Source organism: Pseudopipra pipra, chromosome Z, assembly GCF_036250125.1.
Source record: "Pseudopipra pipra isolate bDixPip1 chromosome Z, bDixPip1.hap1, whole genome shotgun sequence".
Lineage (NCBI taxonomy): Eukaryota > Metazoa > Chordata > Aves > Passeriformes > Pipridae > Pseudopipra > Pseudopipra pipra.
Genome location: NC_087581.1, coordinates 70099472 through 70121555, shown reverse-complemented (window position 1 = coordinate 70121555; position 22084 = coordinate 70099472). Strand labels below are relative to the sequence as shown.

The window sequence follows — 22084 nt, the reverse complement described above, 5'->3', positions numbered from 1 at the left end:
AAAAGAGACAACACAAAGCAATCTTACCAACCAAAAAATTAAATTATTTTTCTACAACACACGTCAACTTACACTGCATCAAGTCGTTAAAGAAGGGTTGTCTCCTTAAATTGTTTTCAGAGTAAGCACATGGCACAAAGGATCCCGTGGCTCCACCACTCCCCCCTGAAGAGAGGTCTTTGTCTCCCGGTCTGTTGACGCTGGGGGTTTTTTTTCCCTCCTCAAAGTATTCAAGTGTTGTTTATTTTCTCAGCCCCTAGAGCACAGCTCGCTTTCAGGCAAGACAATGCTCTGAAGGGCGCAGCCAGCCAGCCCCTTTCCTTCACGAGAGGGCACACGATCCTGCAAGGAGCCTCCTCCTGCCTCCCGGCGCTCCCGGCACCTGGAGCGGATTCCCTCCGTCCCTCTGCCACGAGGGGTCACCAGAGGAACCCGCATCACCACGGAGGGACAGGAAAAGTAAAAACATCGAGCAGCCCTTCCCCCCCAACACACCGGCAAAAAAAACCCCAAACCAACCAAACAACAACAACAACAAAAAACCACCCCAAACCAACAAACCAAAGCAAAACAACAACACACACACAAAACCCCCAAAACACACACACGCACACACACAAAAAAGAAATTAGCACAAACCGGCACCACCGTGCCTGACACGTGTTTTTCTCTTTCCTGGCTCTCCACTAGGTGACAGCAGCGAAACCGGAGTGAAGCATCCCGTAATGGACTTCTGGAGAAAACTATTTTATCCTTTTTGCTAAACCCTCAGAGAGTAATGCAGTCGAGAGACTCGTATTATTGGCTGTTTTCCTGGAAATTACAGAGCCCTTTGCTTTTAGGCTTCCCGCCTGCAGGCCTCAATAATTTACAAAACTACGTCTCTGCATTGTATGCACTTAAAGCAAATGTACTTGGGCTGGAACAGAGTCAAGTATTGTTGGTTTAATGCAAGTAGTTACTTCATAATGTCAGCGATTAGTCTTGTAAAGTACTCCCAAGTTCTTACTTTCATAAGCTGTATGGGCCTGATCTTTCAGACAAGAATCTCCAGCTACACTGAAACTGCAGCAAGGCAGGAGATTGAGTTCCCTTGTATATCTACACCAATGTCCAATTTTCTAACAGGGATACTAATTTCATGCATGTGCATTTAAATGCTGCTGCTGTTTTGCTGTTGGCTGTTCACCAGATTAAAGCAGTAAGCTCTTTTATCACGAATCTTCATGATAACCAGATAAACCAGTTATGGTACAAGCTAGACTAGGGTCCGAGTAGTTACAGCACAAACAAGAATCAAACATGGAGCAGATGAGAAGGAAGGAATTGAATGCACTTATCTGAAGAGAAATCCATCTTGACATGAGTTAAAGCACTGTAAACCTGCTGTAAGGAGGGCACATTCTAGAATTCAGAGGGGACACTACAAACCCTCTGTCTTGGTCCTATTCCTGGCCTAATCCAGAGGGGGTTTTTTTGTGGGACAAGAAGTAGAACTGATATAACCCCAATTTCCCAGCTTCTGTGCATCTGTGAGATTCTCTTGTGTGAGTAGGGGAAATCCCTTCATAGCTTCTTAGACACCAAATACAGAGGTATAAAGGGTTTGCAGCACCCAGAATATTTTTCAGAAAGGAAATAATTATTTGAAGTTCTTCTCTCCCTGTCCACTCACTTTTTATTTTGTCATTTTATCTCATGTTTTCATTATCCTGAGTTATTCTGAGGTGTATGAACTGAATTGTCTGTGTGCCCTTAACATTTAACTTTTTATTTCTTTTATTTACAAACATAGCTTTTCATAGCCTGGCTCTATGACTTTAATGTTTTTAAAGTGTATTGTAATTCAAGTTTATAATCTAGTACTTCCCCAAAGTTGTTCCAGTTTTTGACATGCTAGATTAAAAAAAGGCTGTCACTCCATCTTTTGGGATAGCAGAGATGCTATATGTAGAAAAAAGGTCACATAAGGATGCAGAAACTCCGTCCTAGGTCTTAGGGAATTCTTTTCAAAGAAACTCAGTGATCTATTTTTTGTTTTTTCTTCTCTGAAAAAGTGTAAGAAAACATTTATGCTTTTAGGCTACCTTTATACTAAGTGCTGCATCATTGGAATAATGCATTCAGTCACTAAGTAGGGTGTGAATTTTTGTTTTATAATTCTTTGTGATATCTTAAATGATGCTTTATGCTACTTTTCTATATTCTAAAAATAGCTATCATAAATAGATGAAAAGGGTGTTTATTAGGACAAATAGTCAGCTAGTTGTCTGTACATACAATATGTAACATACCACACATAATGACCTAAATGACTAGTCCAAAGAAGGCACTAATAAAAGTAGAATATTTATAGTTTTCTATTTAAATTATACCTGTAAGGAGACATTCAGCCATGTTCAGGGTATTTGTCTCTTTTCAGGATCAATTCCTTATGCTGCACAGGAATTTTCTAAAGTAGTGTTGTCAAACACATTATATTTGTGACCAAAAAAAAAAAAAAAGAATTCGAATAAAAGAGGGGAGGGGAATACTTTAATAAAAATATTTATTGGAAAAAAATCCCCATCAGCATCATTTGGCTGTACTAAGTAAGTAAAACACTGAGTGTGACTATGGTAATTAGGATGCAAACAGCAAGTACCATGAGCAGGATGATTCGACAATATTTGGAATGCTTTTTTTCTCTCTCTTTCTTTTTTAACAAGGTATCATACCCAGGAGTATAAATATCCCCCATCCAGAACTGTAGATCATTAGGATTTTCCTAGAAGAAAAATCAGAAAATAAACTCAGTTTCTCTCTGTTGCACATAAAGTCATTAGAACATACCCAGAAGTATTTTGGCTATCATCAGATACTGATTAATGAATTTAAGACATCACAGCACATATGTAAGACACTTTCACTTGAACGTAGGTTGTGCTACTTGCCAGATGCTGCAAATGTTCCACTGGGGAAAATTAAAACCATACTTTTCAGCCAGGAACCAAATGTAGGACACCAGCTATTGAAATGTGATCAAAAAACCTAGAACAGACCACGTTGTCTTCTCAGGAAGAGATGTCGTTGTATAAACACAGATCTCACTCTCTTTCCCAAAAGTGGAACAGCAGAAAAAAAGCTTACAAAAGTAATCCTAAAAGTGATTTGTGCCAACCCACAGGCAGGAAAGATCCTGCACAGTGTGGATGAGGCTCAGAAAATGTATGTAATTTGATAACAGAATTTTGCTACGAACAGTTATTAAAGTGACTGTATAGTATTTAAGTGCCATATTTATAGCTCTTCCCTATATAAACAGGGACGCTGAGTTGCATAGTGTTGTGGTTTAAGACTTTCTTTAAGTCAGAGATCATGTTCTGCAGAGCTGAATTTCCTGGAGTCTCACCAGATGTGCAGACTTCCTTTCCTGATCAGACTCACGTTGGTGTCATGTCTGTACCAAAAAAATACCTCCATATTTACTTCTGGAATTCCACCAAAAGGACCAGGCGGGCTGAACAGGCCTCACAGTGGTTCATGCATGCACGACACAGCCCACAGCAATTCACTTTGCTCCATCTCAGCTCAGCAGTGCATTACCTTTATGTGGCTGGCCAAGTTAGAGTGCAGCGAGTGTCTGTCATAGTCCTGCACGGTCCAGGAAGGGGTCTTTTTCTTCTCCTCCCAGTCGTCATCCACCTGGATATCACTATACAACGGGTTTCTTTTGATGGTGGATTTCAGGGTGATGGGTGTAATGTGTTTCCCCAGGGCTTTGTCTATCATTTCTTGACTGACCCTGTTCAAGTCTAAGCCTGGCAGCTCAGTGACAGTTCTTTTTTCTCTCTGTAAGGCACAAGTTAGATCAGAAGCTGCCTTTATCTTCGTTTACCTACCCCTGCAGAATTAGCATTTATGATACAGCAGAATCCTTTTTAAAATTACACATGCAATAATTTTTCTCATTCTGGCAAACATATATAGTGCAGTAAAGGAGACCGACCGTTCTCTTTGTGCAGATTTTTTCCTTCTGGGGAACGCAGGTGGGTGCAACATTAAGTTCTTTTGCAAATGTGAACTGACATAATGCCTGCTGAAAGAAAGCCTCTGCTTTAGCAAAACAGTGCTATGGAGCACCACAGTACAACATGTAGTTCTGATGAAAGCCACGGGTGTATGATGCAAAAGCAGAGCTGTAAGGACAAAACAGAATGAAGCACAGGGGTAGCAGTGTATAAATGACAGCCTCGAATGGAATTGCACCTCTGGCAGCAAGGATTTGATTCCAGTTCTGTTCACACTGTTGAACACTAGACCCGTGTTAGGATGTCAAAGAGGCTCCTTATTCAACTGAGAGAAAGTCCTTTTTTCGGGCACTGTCAGAACTCACAGGTAATTAAACATCTGAGCAGCCTCCCAGCCACAAAACATTGTTAAATCAGACCTTTTTGAACATGAGGGTGACAAGGGAAGAGGATGAACAACCCTGGTGGGATCACATTTTTTGAGAACTTGCAAGCTGCTTCTTAAAACAGCATCAAGAACCTCTTTATGGGTCAGTAAGATAGTAGCTACCATATTTTTCAATCTGTAATTGCATGGAGGAATGCAATCAGACTCTCCAACTCAGACTGTTAAACATTTTGGTTCACCACAACCTTCTGTCCACAAGACTTTGAATTAACCTGTCACTGATCTGGGGTTCCATCGCACTTCAACCTCCTGAGAGACCTGCTCCTGACAGAGCCCTTGCCCTACACTAACACCCCTCCCATCTCTTGGGGCTGCTTCTATAGAACCGCCACAGTGCAAATTCGTCCCTCCTCATTAGTGACGCTGCTTCCCCATCGTTTTGTCCTTACAAACTCCGTGTTGAGACAAGGGGAGCCTTGGCCTGACCCAGTGGCCCTGTGCCAGGTGTGCTGAGCAGGGGGCAGTCCCCAACCCTCTCCCACTCTCAGAAATCACAAGGGTCTGGGCAATGCCTGCTACAAGACTCACATGAGGTAAGTGCACATAATAAACAACCAGTGAGGAAGCTGGGTCCTGAGAAACTTACTTCCATGGAAGGATGTCTTTCCCAGAGTATTTCACTTTTATGGAGATCTCCAGCCGTGAAAGCACCACAGGCTGGACTTCAGCTGCAAAAGGGCTGGGGGCATGTCCTGCTTCTCCTTCCACCTCTCTGGTGGGAGCCCAGAGAATCTGACCTCCTACACACGCTCTGGAAGCTGCTTGGATCCCACATCAGTCAGTACAGGTCCCTGAGATGATAGCAAACTGCTGGCTTCTTCTGCTTGAGTAATTCTGTGCCCCCTTTTGTTTGCTGGTGAATCCACTTTCAGTGGAAGTCAGCCACTGCATGTCATCACCTACTTAATGACTGTAGTGTCTGTACATCCATAGACACGTCTGGGGTGTCTGGGGCAGGCAGGTGAAGAAGGATCTGTGAGGAATGGTTTCCTTCAGAAAGTGAAGGTAGAGAAAACAAAACAACAGACTTTTTCTAAGAAACCCTGGGAGGAAGCATCATGCTGGCATTCGTATCACTAAATCCTGCAGAAGTGACTAAGCATGCTTCCCATCAATAATTGCCATTAGTAGGCGGGTGGATCCTCAGTGACCTCCTGTCCCTCTGTTAGTTCATAATTTCCACATGTTGTTCCTTAGCCTCCACATATCCCTTGACAATACTGCTCTTTGCATTGCAGTTACAGCTGGCACTGAAGCCCTCTGGGCTGTACTGGCCAGATTTCAGCTGAGCTGGTGTTTTTTAACTGCCTTTTCTTTCTGACTGCATTTTATTTTATTTATTTTATTTCTTACTTAAAATTTTTTATTGACCTTAATGATTCTTCCCTCAGGCTTGCTAGATAGTTGAACTTGGAGAACATTTTGTCAAAGAACGCGAACTGTGTCACCAGGGGATGTTTAGTCTCCCTAGGCTAAAATGTTGTGAAAAGAATGTGACTTGACAGTAATTTCTAAAGCTGTTTTAAATAAAATTCTCTTCCAAACTTGGAAGAGATGGCATGATGCAAATTTTTTTTCTTAAAGAGAGGGCTTTGTGGCAAAACGTTTTGCTCCTTCTGTTTGGAGTACCTTTCTTTTCATAGGCATGAGAATAGAAGAATGTGATAGTTTGGAGCAGAGGTAGAGAGGAAATAGACTGGGATGGGGAACAGGGTTTTACCATGAGAACTGGACTGGAATTTAGAATAGGATATAGTTTGCAGAAGTTTTAGAGAACAGACATTAAAGTGACAGGCTAATCGGGAGAATACATTAGAGTACAGGCAGATGCTTGGTTGTAAAACTTGTGCAGTAAATATGTCCTAGAGACTGGTTAGGGAAAAGAAAGGACAGAAGCCTGAAGGACATAAAAAAAGTTTTAGGTCTAAGAAATCATACAGAGAATTATGAAGAAGATTGCATTAAACATATGCCTGTATAGAAGCAGAGAAACATAAGATTAGATAATAAAAACATGCTTGCTAGTATTGATTCTTGCAAAAACTCCTCTTTATTTTCTGCTAAGATGTAAAACATGTCCCAACCATTGTCACAGACTTCTATGTTTCGATTCTGATTCATGAAGCAAATGTTCAAAGAAAGAAGAAAGTGTTGTAAATTTAGGTATTCGTTACAGAGTTCATATAATATACACTGATTCTAAGAAGTTAGTATGAATTAGGGTGGAATAGAACAAATCAGAGGAAATTTATGTTGTTATTTACTGAATGGAAGGAGGGAACAGCAAATATTCAAGCACTAACTACGAAGCACACTGAGAAACTATAGATGAAATGAGTTGACAAAATACACATTTAACAAGATGAAAAATGTTCACCTCTGCAAACACATAACTGTGTTTGATCTACATGTAGCTCATGAGCAAGAAAGCTATTATGGTTTATAACTTGTGTTTCACTGAGAACAGTTTGTCCCTCTTTGACAAACTCAGAGAGCTGGCATGTACAAAATTAGGATTCTGTAAAAAGCCCAAAGATCAATAGAGAGTCAGTGTCAGCTGATTACTGAACCAACATGTGCTTGCTCCACATTTTTTTCTTGCTGGTTATTTCATAATGTGAATTAAGCATGTAGATGCATTACAATACATATAATTAAAATTATAATTTAACCTTTGTTACTAGGAAATATTTTAATCTCGTTTTTTTCTTGGCTTTATCCTTTCATTCCCTCTGCTGTTGTTGTTAGCACTGAAACAACCTAAGAACCTAACCACTCTTTCCTCAGCCTGTGATCACCCACCAAAGCCAGGACATCAACAGTTAAGGCTAGGCCTTGGTTTCAAGCCTATCTACCTGAAAGAAGAGAACAAAGAGATACTTTAAAAAAATAAAGGAAATTTACTTCCTGGAATTCAAATTTTTCTTTCCTTGCCCACCGAAGAGAATCAGTTTCTCTTGTCTGGTGGCCAGCCCTGGTCTCCAGCTGATACTGGGAAAGATGCTCAATGAAGGAAAGAAATGCTGTTGATGGGCAGCTATACCTAGAAGTTTTAACCAAGGGAGGCTAAAGAAACCTATGGGCACTAGATATTGCAATATTTGTTTTGTAACAGCCTCCTCAATCCTAGTGAAGGTGGGTAGCAGGGTGGTTATTATATTTGATAGTAATTTGTTAAATACTATAACCCTCTGTTGTGCAAAAGATTTGTAACACATCCTGGAGGATTCTCCTAGCACTTGGAAGGGCATTTTTCTGCTTTAAAGACATACTTTGAAGGCAGAAAAAGATCTGAAAGACAAAAAGTTTCTAGGGTGTAACCAAGCATCCCTGTGATAGTTGTAACAACTGCATAGGTATTGCTAGACATTTGGACAATAAAAAAAGCTTATCTATTATGATCAATAATTGTTAGCGCTTTAGAATATCTTCAACATATCTGATCTTATAGAGGATGTTATGGAAAAGCAATTGGGTAGGCAAGGAGTAACCAGATGTAGGTAAGGAGATATGAAAGACAGTAGGGCAGTGAGCTCACATAAGGATTCCTGAGAATGCAGAGTAAGTCCAGAGGAGAGCCATGAAGATGATCAGGGGGCTGGAGCACCTCTCCTATGAAAACAGGTTGAGAGAGCTGGGGTTGTTCAGCATGAAGAAGAGAAGGCTACAGGGAGATCATGTAGCAGCCTTCCAGTACCTACAGGGGGCTGACAAGAAAGCTGGAGAGAGACTTTTTGCGATGATAGGACAAGGGGAAATGGCTTTAAGCTGAAAGAGGGCAGGTTTAGATTAGATATCAGGAAGAAATTCTTCCCTCTGAGGATGATGAGACCCTGGCACAGGTTGCCCAGAGAAGCTGTGGATGCCCCATCCCCAGATGTGTTCAGGGTCACACTGGATGGGGCTTTGAAGCCACCTGTTTTAGTGGAAGATGTCCCTGCCCATGACATGGGGGTTGGAACTAGATGATCTTTATGGTCCCTTCCAAGTCAAACCATTCTATAATTCTATGATTCTAGGAATGAAAGTTTTCTTATAGAAGGAAATGAAGGGATCTGGATTGTTTGTCAGAGTTATTAAGGCAGCCTCATGTACTACAAAGCAACCTGGTAAGTCACCTGACATGAATAGAAAAGAGATCAGTAGATGATTGTAACCACTTAAGCTGGTGTGATATTTAGAGAAATTTAGGGATATTTAGAGAAAAATAGGCATTCATATGGACTATTTTAATTGTGCACCATTGGGACTACTTCTATCCTTATAATGAATTGTTTCCTTTAAAAAATATGTTTTATCTGTCGTTGGTAATGGTGTTCTGCAGGGTTGTGAGTGCATTACATAAAAACTTTTGTACAGTCTCAGACCAAAGCTCCTGCCAACCTTGCAGCTGGCTCTGATAGTGGCCAGTTGCAGATGTCTGGGGAAGAATAAGGGAGAGAATGGAAATACATAACACACGTATGGTCCAGAGGACAAAGAAGTGACTCTAACCTATAGATAAAAAAACCCCTAACTTATGAATAAAAAAAAAAAGTCTCTTGTGCTGGTACAGTGAGATACAAGCAAAGGCAGGACACAGGCATTGAGATGTAATACCTGCAGGCCAAAAGAGCACTGTGCCAAGAAGTAGCATGCTGCTCAAAGACTAAGTGCTCTGTGCTGTTTTCCAAAAATAGGCAAAAAAGGGAAATACAAGCAAGAAAGAGCAGTCCGAGAATTGCAGAAAATTACCAGGTTGACTAAAGGGTACACATGCAACCTGGCTATCAGAAACAGATATATATGGTGTACACTGTGCATTAAAACATATTATGGAGCAGAGAGTCAACTGAGACTGGAGATTTTCAGGGTGATCAGAATGTGGTCAGCAGCTATCCATTTGCAAGAGAAAGTCTGTGCGTTTTATGCTGCTTTTCACAAGGTAGGGCCAAGATTCCTGGACTTCTTCATGGTTTGGTTTAGTCAAACTAGTCTATGAAAATACATACTAAGCAGGGAAGGTGTTTAGTTTGCCTGATACCAAAGAGGAAAGTGCAGAGAAAAAGCAGCAGCTTTTTGTCTTTACATCAAACTACTTTTTATAATGGAAACAAATTTTAAAACTTATGGGTGAAGAAAAACACATAGGCACTTAAGTGCATTTGCATTTAAGGGATCTCATAATAAAGGTCTGGAAGAGGACAAACACACCACTGAGAAGTCACTTTGCACAGGGAGTCCTGAGTAGCATTAGTTTCTTAAAAGAAAATTAGCTTTTGAAGGGAGACTTTGGGCTACTCTCAAGGTTTAAGGACTTTGGGAATCTTTAGATCATGCACATATGTTCTGAAATTAATTCTCCCTCTTCTACCGCCCTCCCCTTTTTCCGTTTCTGAATTAACTAACCCTTAACCTCATTGCTCTCTCATCTTAAAGGAAAATATGTTATTCCTGTGCCGTTAGTTCTCCACTGTGCCATTGTGTTTATTCTAGGGTCTGGAACTCATCAGTACTTTTCCCTTTATTTGATTGTCAGCAAAAGGGGGAAAAGGAGGTGAGCCCTTAAGGTAGAAAGAATAAGGCACAATGATTTTTATCTGAGCACCTTGAATTCACTAGTGACTACACTTAAAAAAAGTATAGGTTGCGTCCTAGGTTTAACATTCATAAAACATACCACATTGCAAACTCCGTTTCTGGAGACATAGTGAGTACAGACATTTCCTTTGAAACAGCCATCCCGGGGCTGGGAACAGAGTTCCAGGAAAACCTTCTCGCTGGTGGCAAAGAGCAGAGCACAAGTCAAAAAGCACAGGGCTCCCCACACATTTTTAGTCCTCCCGCAGCTCTGCAGCCCTTGGCTCGGTGACAGTGCGTTCTGTTTGACAACAATGGGAAGAAGGATCCCTGCTGCGGAGGAGGCTCTGTGTGTGGCTGCCTCTATCCTGCACAAAAGAGGGGCTTGGAGGGAAAGGGGGGCGAGGAGGGGGGGGAGTGTGGCCAGCATTGCACCATACCCTATTGTTTGGGATCCTTCAGGCTCCGTCCCTCGGTTAGGGCTGTTTGCATGGGAGACTACGGGCGACCGTGTGTTCCCCCGCCCCAGCTCTCCCTGGGGAGTCGCCAACGAAGATTATACAACACGAGCAGAGATGGCTGGAGGCATTGGAGTAGGCAGAGGGAAGGGTGTCTGGGGTGGGGAAGAAGCTAGGGAAAGTAAAGCGGGCGGCAGGAGAGGGAGGACTTTTGCAAGCCCTCCTTTTGCAAGGAGGAGGACTGGAACGGACTCTGAGAGGGAGCAAAGGAGTTTGCGGAGCTGATGGGGAGAAATGTCTAAGAGGGGAGAAGTGCAACAGGAAGTAGCTGTGGGAGACTTTAAGCATCTTTCTCATCCCTTCCCCCAGGTTCACGGTTTTTACGCTCCTACTCCTCATTCCCCTGGGGAATTTGACCGCCACCCTAAGCATCCTCAGGATGCAGACCCTTTTCCACCCCCTCCACCCCCAACCACTTATGTATGTCTCCATCTCTTGACAAGAAACAGACCTTGGAGCTTTTGCTCATGCTAGGGGTGGGGAAAGGCGAGGGGCTCCCCGAGCAGCAGGAAAGGAGCACTGTGGAGCAGCGAGTGGGGCCCAGAGGGGTGTGAGCTGATGCAGCTGTAGTGCTGCTGATCCAGACATGAACTTCTCCTCTACCAGCTCCAGGGCCTCTGCTAGGCAATGCACATTTACATTTTTACCAAGAAATTGCTGCTACCTCTGTATAATAACCTGGATTAATGCAGTCAGTGTGTTTCACACTTTCAACAGCTGTCTTTCAGTATAAGGGGAAGGTCAAAGTATAATGAGAAAAACAAAGCAAAATAAAAAGGAAGCTATGGTGAACATATACAAATTTGGAGCAAGAATCTCTAATGCTCTCTGTAATGTGCCTTTTCATCTAGTTGGAGGGATAAGGATATGACCTAACTTTCAATTTGAAGTCTGTTTTTTTTCTTGCTTCTTCAGAGAGCGCATTCCATGCACCCTTTTAGTACAATTAATTGGTGTTTGACTTCAGTAGACTCTTTGGGGAATTCTATAAAAATGTTATAGAGCAGTAGAAAGCCTAATGTACTGAAATGAAGACAGTGGTTCCCCTCCTGAAGTGAGTAACTCTTCTCATGGAGCCTGATCCTCACTGAAGTCAATGGGAAAACTTACAGGGATATTAGTGATGCAGATTAAGAGATGCATGAAGCTGAAACCACAGCTGATGTCTCAGCCTCACAACATTTGTGCCCTGATCCCTAAAACAAGGTAGAAAAATCAGGAAAAATGGCAGCTCCTTTTAGACCTTACCTGTAAATAGATTCTGTTGTGCCACCGCTGCACTCCAGGTAGAGCTGCATCTGGCAATTTTGCCCAGCTGGCTTGCAGACAGGTAGAGCTTTTCTCTAAAGACTTCACCTCTAGTTGCAGGAATTTATCGGGATGGTTGTTGTTTGGCAAAACAGAGAGGTCCATGTTTCTGTGCTGTAGAGTAACAACGAAAACAGCCTCACCCCAGCTTCTGCTTCCTGGCTGTGCATGCTCTTTCTATTATTAATGACGTGAAGAAGGATACGACAGTTTCCTGAAACTGTATCTGACCCCTGTTTGGTGTCAGGCTCACTTATATCATCTACCAATGATAAAAGATTGTTTAGAAGTGGCAGAGCAGACAGGACAAGTTTCTGTAAGTGCCTAGCTTAAGCTTTCAGGTTCAGGGTTTTTTTTGATAGATACATATGTGTTCATTAAAACTAACAGAGTACCAGTGAGGAGATGCATAAGACACTTAAATGCATACCAGCACTTCCTCAAGTGATCTGCCAAAAATGCCAAGCCTACAATACTTCAAAGTAAGCTTTTTTTTCCCCCCAGAAAATTAGAAGCAGCTCCCAGTCCAAAGCAAGTCTTCCTTTTCTGTGGCAGTACCAAGAGGCTCCATTGTGCTGCATAGGTTGGTACCATTTACTATGACAGCTATAACGTGCACTTTTTTAAGTTCAGGGATTTCTTTCACAGCAAATTCTTCTTGACCCTGGGAAATATTAGATTGTTTCAAGTAATTGATAACAGAAGTTTTCAGGGAATTGATTCTGCTCCTGTTCAAGTGACTGGAAAAAACTGTTACTGACTTAAATGGTGTAGTCTCAGCCCCTTCACTTTTATTATTTTATTTTGAGATTTGATATTTTCATCATCATTTTATGAGTCTTAATTCCTTTTGACTTTCAGCTAATTAAATTCCCCTTCTCATAATGGCTACTACGTACAACTAGCAAAAGTAGCCTTCTCCTTTTTATTTTAACCTTTTCTTGAGACCTTTATGTTTCTCTAGGATATGTCTCATTTTTGATGACACTCCTGCAGAGGATAGGCTTTTGAAAGCTCATTGCTTGAAATCCAGGAAAACATGTTTTGGATCAAACTTGTGCTGAGAATTAGGGCATCGCAAAACTTTTAGTCTTTTACTTAGACCAGAGAATCAAACAAATCTATTTTCTGCACAGAAAATTGCTGGAATATAAAAATAAAATAAAAATAGGAAAATATTTTTTAAATCCTAATGTAATAAATGAATACTTTGATATATATATATATAAGTTAAAATCCTTATCTACTTCAAAAACTCATGGTTTTTCCTTGCATGTATTTATTGGAGATTATTTTATGGCATATCCATTTAAAATTATTATTCTGGCATCTTTCAAGTAGATGCTCAAGTAAGTACCTGTGAGCAGCCACAAAAGACACAGTAGTGAGTGTGTTTCTAAGTGGATGTGCATGTTTCTGGGCAACCTGCTGCTACATTTACATCTATGTCTCCCCAGTGTAATGAACCCCAAAACACTAATACACCTTGCCAGTGTACTCTAGGGGATTACCATGAAGCTGCTGTTTTAGACTTGCCATGACATGTAGTTCTCACTTTTTCCCTGTGCAGACAGCAATAATTTGTGTTCTAAAATAGGTGGGTATATATACAACCATGACTTCTTTCTTTAACATAGATAGACTTTCCAGCATCTCTCTAAACACAAGATTCTTCTGTGCTACTGTAGCATATAATGTGGGTCTGTGACTGTGTGAATTTACATACCAACACTACTTTGTTTGATTAGACATGACACAAGAAGGTAAAAAACACCTTATTAGGTCAGGCCCCTCCTCCCCAGGATCTATCACGGTGTTTGAAAGGGAAAGAACCAATGATGCTTAGGTAGACAGTGTACACCTGGCTACTTTCTGCAGTTCATTCTCCTTTTACTCCCTCAGAAGCCACACCATTTTTTTGTGCTAAAGTGTCTCTTCCCAGGCCTTTTATTATCTGTTTATAAACTCGTGGTCCATAAATTGCTTTTCAAATCTTCTGATACTACCTCCTCTAGAAGCAAGCTTCAGAACCTCATGACCATCTGCTTAAAGTGCTTTTACATCTTTTAAACTAATTTCCATACTAGTCGTGGCGAGGATGCCCTCTTTGCAGTACTGCAGGATTTGAAGAAGAGCTCTCCATGCAGATTATCCATTACCTTCAGGATTTTTTAAACCTCACCTATGTTTATTTTAGTCTCTTCCTTTCCAATCTGAAGTATCAGCTTTTTCAGTCTCATCTGGTAAGCCACCTAGTCTATTCCCTTGCTCATTCCATTTTCAATGTGTTATGCTGTAATTCCACTACATTGTTCATAAGAACACAGCAACCATAAATGAATGCAATGCTCAAGTCGTTCCAAAACAGTTACAAAAATGGGAAAAATTATGTCTTCTGACAACATGCAACAGTTTTTGGTGCTTTTTTCCCCCCTGGTATTCTCATAGAGCTAATAATTTCAGACCACAGTAACAAATGATACCATGATTTTTCTTCACCTCTATGACTGCCAGTTGCAAGTTCAGTATCTTGCAGGAATAGTTTAGGCTATTTTCCATAGCTATAATACTTGACATTTTCCTACATCAAAATTTATCGGTCAATGACTCGTCTAACTGCTCACTTTTGTGAGTTTTTTCCCAAGTGAAGCAGCAGTCAGTTAACTAGAAGAGCTTAATGTCACCTGAAGAGCTGGAGAACTCAGTTTTCACTCTCTTTCTCATGCCATGAATGAAAATGTGAAAAAACCTAAACCCTGCATTATTCTTTGGGGAGCCATACTGCTGACTTCTCTTGTTGTTGTTTACTTTGGCTGAACACCAGGTATCTACTGGGCCTGCGCCCAGTCCCTCCAGAGGGAAGGTGAGGGGGGAAGTGGGGAAAAGAAGGGGAAAAAAACCCTACAGAATCTAAGCTGCTAAGAAAGGGTGTTTATATTTACACGAAGAGGGAAAATGTTATAAACATTATACGCGCAGAGAAGAACTAAAAATAAAGATACTTCCCCACAGCTGACGCTCGTCTCCCCCGAAGGAACTGCCCAACCACTCCACTCAGCTACCTGGAAGAGAAGAGAGCCCTTACTTCCTTCCTGTCTTTTATGTCTGAGCTGACGTATCATAGTATGGAATAACTTATTGGCAAAATATACATCAGGTGATCTATCCTAGTTCTGTTTCCCTCTCAGAGAGGGTAACAAACCCAGTACAATCTCCACCCCTTATTCCATGCTATTTTACGTCACACTCATATTCCATATGCGCCCATATCCCGCGCTTATACAGGTGTGGTCTTCTACGTTGTCTCATCTTTGAACACCAGCATCGCCTTAGTTCGGGTCTTCTTCATTTAGTGACTTTTCCTGCAACATACAACTTAGAATATAAATTAGTTTTCCCCCAAAAGTTAAATCTCCTTGAGGCACACACTGGGTTTCCCCATCTTCTCTCATTATCCACCAGGTGTATCCGGGTCCTTGAGCAAAGGCAATCCCACAAATGGGTTTGCCTTTGCTCAAGGGAGGGTTAACTCAAACTGCTTTACCTAATATACCTCTCAAGTGAATCACTGGGACTTTGTCTCCATCCACATTGTGAGTGGACTCTGTTTGGGCAGGGCTGGCTCTATTGACGGAGCCTCTAGTGTTAACCAGCCATGTAGCCTTTGCTAGGTGCTGATCCCAATTTTTGAAAGTTCCCCCACCCAATGCCTTCAGATTAGTTTTCAGCAATCCGTTACACCGTTCAACTTTTCCAGTGGCTGGTGCATGATATGGGATGTGATATACCCACTCAATGCCATGTTTTTTTCCCAAATAGTAACTAAACTGTTTTTGAAATGAGTCCCATTGTCTGATTCAATTCTCTCTGGGGTGCCGTGTCGCCACAGGACTTGCTTTTCAAGACCCAGGATGGTATTTCGGGCAGTTGCGTGAGGCACCAGATCAGTCTCTAACCATCCAGTGGTGGCTTCCACCTTGGTGAGCACATAACGCTTACCTTGGCAGGTCTGTGGCAGTGTGATATAGTCAACCTGCCAAGCCTCTCCATATCTATACTTATCTCAATGTCCACCATACCATAGGGGCTTCACTCTTTTTCCTTGTTTAATGGCAGCGCATGTCTCACAATCATGGATGACCTGGGAAATAGTGTCCATGGTTAGATCCACCCCTTGGTCTCACGCCCATCTATAAGTGGCATCTCTGCCCTGATGGCCTGAAGAATCATGTGCCCACAGAGCTAACAACAGCTCTCCCTTATGCTGCCAATCTAGATCAACTTGCGACACCTTGACTTGTGCAGCTCAGTCGGCTTGTTTGTTGTTGTGATGTTCCTCATTAGCTCGATTTTTGGGTACATCTACATGGCAGACTCTCACAGTCACCTTCTCAATTCGAGTGGCAGTGTCTTGCCATAAATCAGCAGCCCAGACAGGTTTTCCTCTACGCTTCCAACTGATCCAGCCAGCCCCACAGAGCATTGGCTATCACGCACGAGTTGGTGTAGAGGTAAAGCCTTGGCCATTTCTCTCATTCAGCAATGTCCAGGGCCAACTGAATGGCTTTGAGTTCCACAAACTGACTCCTTCTCCTTCAGTAGCTTCCACCACTTGTCGGGTAGGACTCCAGACAGCTGCTTTCCACTTCCAGTTTTTCCCCACAATAGATCAAGAACCATCAGTGAAGAGGGCATAACGTGTTTCTTCTTCAGGTAACTGATTGTATGGTGGAGCTTCCTCAGCCCGATCCACTTGTTCTTCTTCTTCCTCATGGGCCAAACTGAAGTTTCCACCTTCAGGCCAATTCATTATGATCTCTAGGATTCCAGGGCAATTCGAGAAGAGCCAAAAATAAAGATACTTCCCCACAACCGACGCTCTTTTCCCCCAAAGGAACTGCCCGACCGCTCTGCTCAGCTACCCGGAAGAGAAGTGAGCCCTTACTTCCTTCCCGTCTTTTAAGTCTGAGCTGATGTAACATAGTATGGAATAACTTATTGGTAAAATATAAATTCAGTGATCTATCCTAGTTCCGTTTCCCTCTCAGAGAGGGTAACAAACCCATTACATCTCTCCGTCCTAAAAGATGACCAGTTTGCTTCCAATCCTTTAACCACCACAGAGGTTGCTCCTGTAGTTCTGTGTGAATGCAGCTTCTTGAATAACCCGTAATGAACTTCGTCAGAGACTTGTGTCCACCAGACCCTCTTTGCTCAGGACACAACTGAAGCCATGCTGACTCTCTCCTGAGTTCATGCTTATCCAGGTGCTCAGGGATCTTACTCTTTTTTATCGACTATTACAGCACCAGGAAAGTAACTCGAGACTCCCTAATCTGTAGTTCAAAGGATTACCTGGAGATCCCCTTTCCCACAGGCAGGAATTACGTTGCAGTCTGCCAGTCCTCTGGCAGAAATGACACTGTTTGGAATGACACCTTAGGCACCATGGCAAGTGGTTCTGTAATTTCCAAATTGTGTTCTTCCCAAATTCTCAGATGACTGCCACCCTAGAAACCTATTAGCATTGAACGTATTTATTTGGTCATACATTCCTGTGTATTTTGTCCACCTTGATCCAGCTTCTCTGACATCTCTGCTACAAGGAATATGCAAGATATGAGAACATTTTATCTGGAAAGGCCAACACAAGTAATTCACTGAACTTTCCTTTCATAGCTCTATCATTCCTGACTGTCCCTTTCACACTTGTGTTATCAAATGGACTCACTGTCTCCCTGTCTGGCTTCCTGGTTTTGATGTATTTCAAGTTCCTTTCCTATTAGTTTGAGCATCTTTTCTATGGAGTTATTTAAATTCTGAGTGCTTCTAATTTTCTTTTTTTACAATTGACCTGTTAGGCTCTAGGGCCGCCTTTGGTCTCATGATGCAGGCAAGCTTTCAATTTCTGGTATATTTTAGAATATACCAGACTGCTTCTCTGTCACTGAAGATGACAACAAAAACTGAATGAAAAAAATCATAACAACCCAAAGCCTAAGCCAGTTCCTCCAGAATAAAGCAGCAATTTCCCTTCAGAATAAATGGCAATGTGATTAAAATTCATGTATTTCTATAAGAAAGTTATAGGAAGTGGTAGGTATTGGAACTTTTGATCACTGCTGTAGCTAGCCAGCACATATGTGGGAAGAAGGAAGCCCACTGTGCACCAGCCTAGCACAAACCCTGTGTACCATTTAAATCCCACTTAATCCAACAAAATAGGGTCTAAGTGGGATTTAATTAGCGGAGAAGCCTACTATGGCCCTTATGAGCTAGAGTGAATTTCACCTTTATATGTCAACTGAACTTGACTGATTTGACATTCATTAGTTGAAATTTTACATATTCATCAGGCTGGAAGGAAAACATATTAATGCAGAGGGATTGTTGCCGAAGAAGAAAGAACAAATCCAAAAAAGCAAGTAAACTCTGGAATGTCTATGCCTGCATAAGGCTATGGCTCCTCTGAACACAGCTGGAAAGGGCTGCCTACTGCCACTCAGGTCTGTGGAAGGGCTGTGTAGGGCTGGCTGATGCATGCCCTCCCCACGGCGTGCTGGGGCTCAGGTCACAGGCTGGGCACATTCTCAGAAGGTTCTTATAATTTTCTGACAAAAGGGGTATTTCGATCTGTGCTGCTCCTCTGAATGATGATAGAATACACTGAAGAGTAAAATGAACTTGCTTTCAAATTCATACAGAGAAGGAAGGGGTATATTTGCTATTTATACACAAATTTTCTTCAAAATGATTCACATATATTTAATTAATAATTTTGTTCTACAGTTGCTAAGGGAATCAGAACTAGAACTATCAGCATTGCAACATCCTGATTTCAGTGATTACATTTAAAAAGAATGTCATTTGACTATGCAACTTTAAATCCCTGAGTCCCAACTAAAAGTATTTTCTTTTTATCATGTTGTTATAAAATGATTAGTTCAGCACAAATCACTCATCTGTTTTTGACAGATACAGGGAAAGTTAAAATGTACTTTTAAATTTCTGTGATTAATCCAACAATTCCTGTTGGTGGAATATTCAAAATCAGCAGACCATAAACATTCAGAATAGTGAGGATGTTATCAGTGGCTGATAAAAAAATTGTCCTCTGGTGCCTAGTCTGGAGACATCTTTTCTTTAGCTTGATTTTTAGTTGTCATTCAAGTGAGTGCAGAACTATTAGCAAGATTGGGTGCTAAATACGAAGAAAAGTTAAAATAATGATTGTTTCTTTTGCCTGCCAACTACAATAATTCTATTAGACTTTAGGAGTGATGCCCAAGAGCAACTGAATTTTCTGTGCATTGAAGCTTTTTAATTATACAAAATATAGTATCACATTCCATGATGTCAGTGTTATTTTCCTTTCCTTCTTTACTTTTTAAAACCAGAAGATGCTTAATTTAAAATCATAAATTAGCACCTCATTAAAGTCACAGTTTTTGAATTCACAGTAGTAAGATGCCAAACCGAAGATTTTGATAGTACAGCTATTTTAAAGCACATACGTTGATTTCAACAGGAGTTAAGACTGCATCTAAGTATTTGAGTAGAAAATATGATGCCTTTCTGGCTTATTTCTCCAGCTGTCTTGCCTTCAGGTTTTGCTCTCCTACATGTTTTCACGGCATAACTAAAGGCTTGCATTACAGAATGGAGGCAGAAGACCCACCAAGTTCAGTGGTGGATTTGTCTACCAGACACAGATACCCAGAAGAGGAAAAATTCAAATAACAAAAAGGAGCTTTACTTTTTATTGAAAATGTAAAAATCATGTGAATCATGTACAATATTTTCTCATAAGGAAAATCTTAGCTGTTTCATAATGTTTCACAAAACTGTAAAACATTTAATTTTTATAAAGACTTTTTCATTAAACAAAGATAAAACTAAAGTAGAATTACAAAGCTATTTTCTAAATCATCTACAGAGAACTGAGAATGTGTAACGGATTAATTCATACAAGTGGCAAAAGAAAGGATTCTTCCATTTGTAAATCTGCAAGAGGACACACAAAGGTATAGAGGGGCATGGTTTTTTTTTTTTTTTTCAAAATGTTTAAACTCAAGTGATGTGTTAAAACAGTACAGACATGGATTCATAGGATGGTATAAGTTCTAGGACTGTATTTCTCTACACTACCTCAAACAGTGCAACAGTGATTCAGTGTAAATCTCTACAGTGTTTCATTGATTCAATACTTGTGTTCAAGTATGTGTCCATGAGAATGATCAAAATCTCTACTTAAGCTATCTTAATTTTCTTGTTTATAATACGTTATAAGTTACAGTAGAATATCCCCTTCAGTATGTTCCTAAATCAAATGAACTAATTTCACAATACATTCTGTAATAAACTGTTCAATAATGTTAGCTTACTCACCTCAACATCTGTTGCAAAATACACAAGATCATTCTGACTCTGAATGTCAAAAATATAATAAAATTAAAAAGGGCTTTATTTCCATATACAACAAAACTATTCAGCTAAATTAAAATAAATTCAAGATAACATGACTTTTCTTTTTGCAACAGAGATGACCCTACTGAAAATAAACATTTAAAATACTAGTTACTATTTTTTTAAAAATTCTGATAATGCATTCAAATGTGTTCATATAAAAATTAATTATGGAAATGTCAGAGGATAAAACATGTTGGCTGTCTAACCAAAACCATTAAGGATGTCTGGCAGGCAAAAAATAAATTAATTTGATTAAATTATATGTCATCTGATAATATTTGGTCTGAAAAAGCGTGTGTGTGTGTGTGTGTGTGTGTGTGTGTGTGTTTATAAATAATAATATTGCAAAGAGCTGAGAGCCAGCCAGCCTGACAGAGGTCAACTCTTTTGTTGCATTTTTTGCGCATAAAAGTCCCTGCACGTCTCACAGCATCGCTGATACCACCTCATGTCTTGACAGAGGTTCTTCTCTCTTATCACTCTGCAGTACACAGGCCACTGGTCTCCCAGGCACTTGAATGTTAAAGCAGCTGTGAAACAACAACCAGAAAATCAAATATACGTTGCTGTTGCATTTATTAGTGAAGAATCAGGTAGCAAAGGAGACAAGGACAAAAGAGGTGTGTCTGGAGAAGAGAAAGGGTAACAGATGTAGATATGAAATAAAAGAAACAACACTGTCACACCCCCTCCCTCGTCCTGTTGTCAATATGTTCAACATCAAAATTTTTTAAGGCCAGCTTAATTTACAAATTAGATTAAGTTGCATTGAGCTTAATTAGTTTAATGTCATGCAGCTGTCTCCTCATGAGCGAGTGAAGCCCATCTTCCTGCCCTGTTTCACTTATGGAAGCCTCTCAGAGAGCTTACCATAGAAGGACTGCAGAACCAAATTTGGAACTTTGAACATTTAGTTTTTCAGGTTGTAGCGCGTGCACGGAATTAAAATGGAAAACCACTGAAAAATAGGGTAAAAGAACAAGATATCATCCAAAATCCATCATAAACACCGAACTGAAAAATCAGTCTCAGATTTGAGCCACTCTTCTATTTTAATAGAAGAGAAACCAAGAGCGCTTGTAAAAGGGCTGGTGGCGCAACCCCTATCAGCTTTCGTTAGCCCTACCCTCAAACCCAAAGGATCTCTGCTGCATAATATCAATGGAACTGGAGGCCAAAATTATCAATATGTTGAAGAGAAGCATTACATTATTTATTTTGGAGATGTTAATGTTTCTGTTGGATTGGATTCTGGCTCCATGCTGGATGACACTGACCTGTAGATTACTAACATCAGTGCTACATAATCCATTCCATGAGTGCAAATTAGCCCAATCTTTTTTTGTGTACTTCCCACCAAGTCAAATTTTAATGAATCTGACACCGTATTTTTTCTGTGAATCTTCCTGATTCACTTTACTTCATGACACAAAGCTGCTTATACCTCACCAGAGGGAAAGTTGCAGTGATGGAGTGATGGCCTCTTGCTTCTGAGAGATCAGTTAAGCAAAGAAAGATAAAGTACAAACAAGAACTTTACAACAGTGGGAGGAGAGGGCCATGAGCTACAGCTGCCATCCCATCCAGCAAACTGAAACGTCTACTACAGAGAAATGTTTAAAGGCTAAAAACTTCAAAGAGAAATACCCTTCACTGACTGAAATGCTGGACTTGTTCTCCATGCAGGAGAAACCTATTAGACAGGAAGGTTTATATTAAAAAGGGCTCTGGAAAATCAGCTGGAAAGGCTATGCTGTCATACAGCAGGCCTT

The 22084-nt window shown here is 40.8% G+C and overlaps 2 protein-coding genes across 2 annotated transcripts in view; both read right to left on the bottom strand.

Annotated features, from left to right (window-relative positions):
- Nucleotides 1-2531: 2531 nt before the first annotated feature.
- MINAR2 (membrane integral NOTCH2 associated receptor 2) lies at nt 2532-16616 on the bottom strand. The gene is given in 5 exon segments (XM_064643178.1): nt 2532-2767; nt 3586-3831; nt 11784-11984; nt 11987-12157; nt 16425-16616. Coding segments are annotated over 5 exon segments (990 nt in total). The 3' UTR covers nt 2532-2587.
- Nucleotides 16617-19592: 2976 nt separating this feature from the next.
- The window catches only part of ADAMTS19 (ADAM metallopeptidase with thrombospondin type 1 motif 19), a 139833-nt gene continuing 137341 nt past the window's right edge, over nt 19593-22084 (bottom strand). Inside the window, exon 23 of the mRNA XM_064641018.1 lies at nt 19593-20842. Within this exon, the coding sequence (XP_064497088.1) occupies nt 20691-20842 (152 nt within the window). The 3' untranslated portion in view covers nt 19593-20690. The remainder of the gene's footprint in view (nt 20843-22084) is intronic.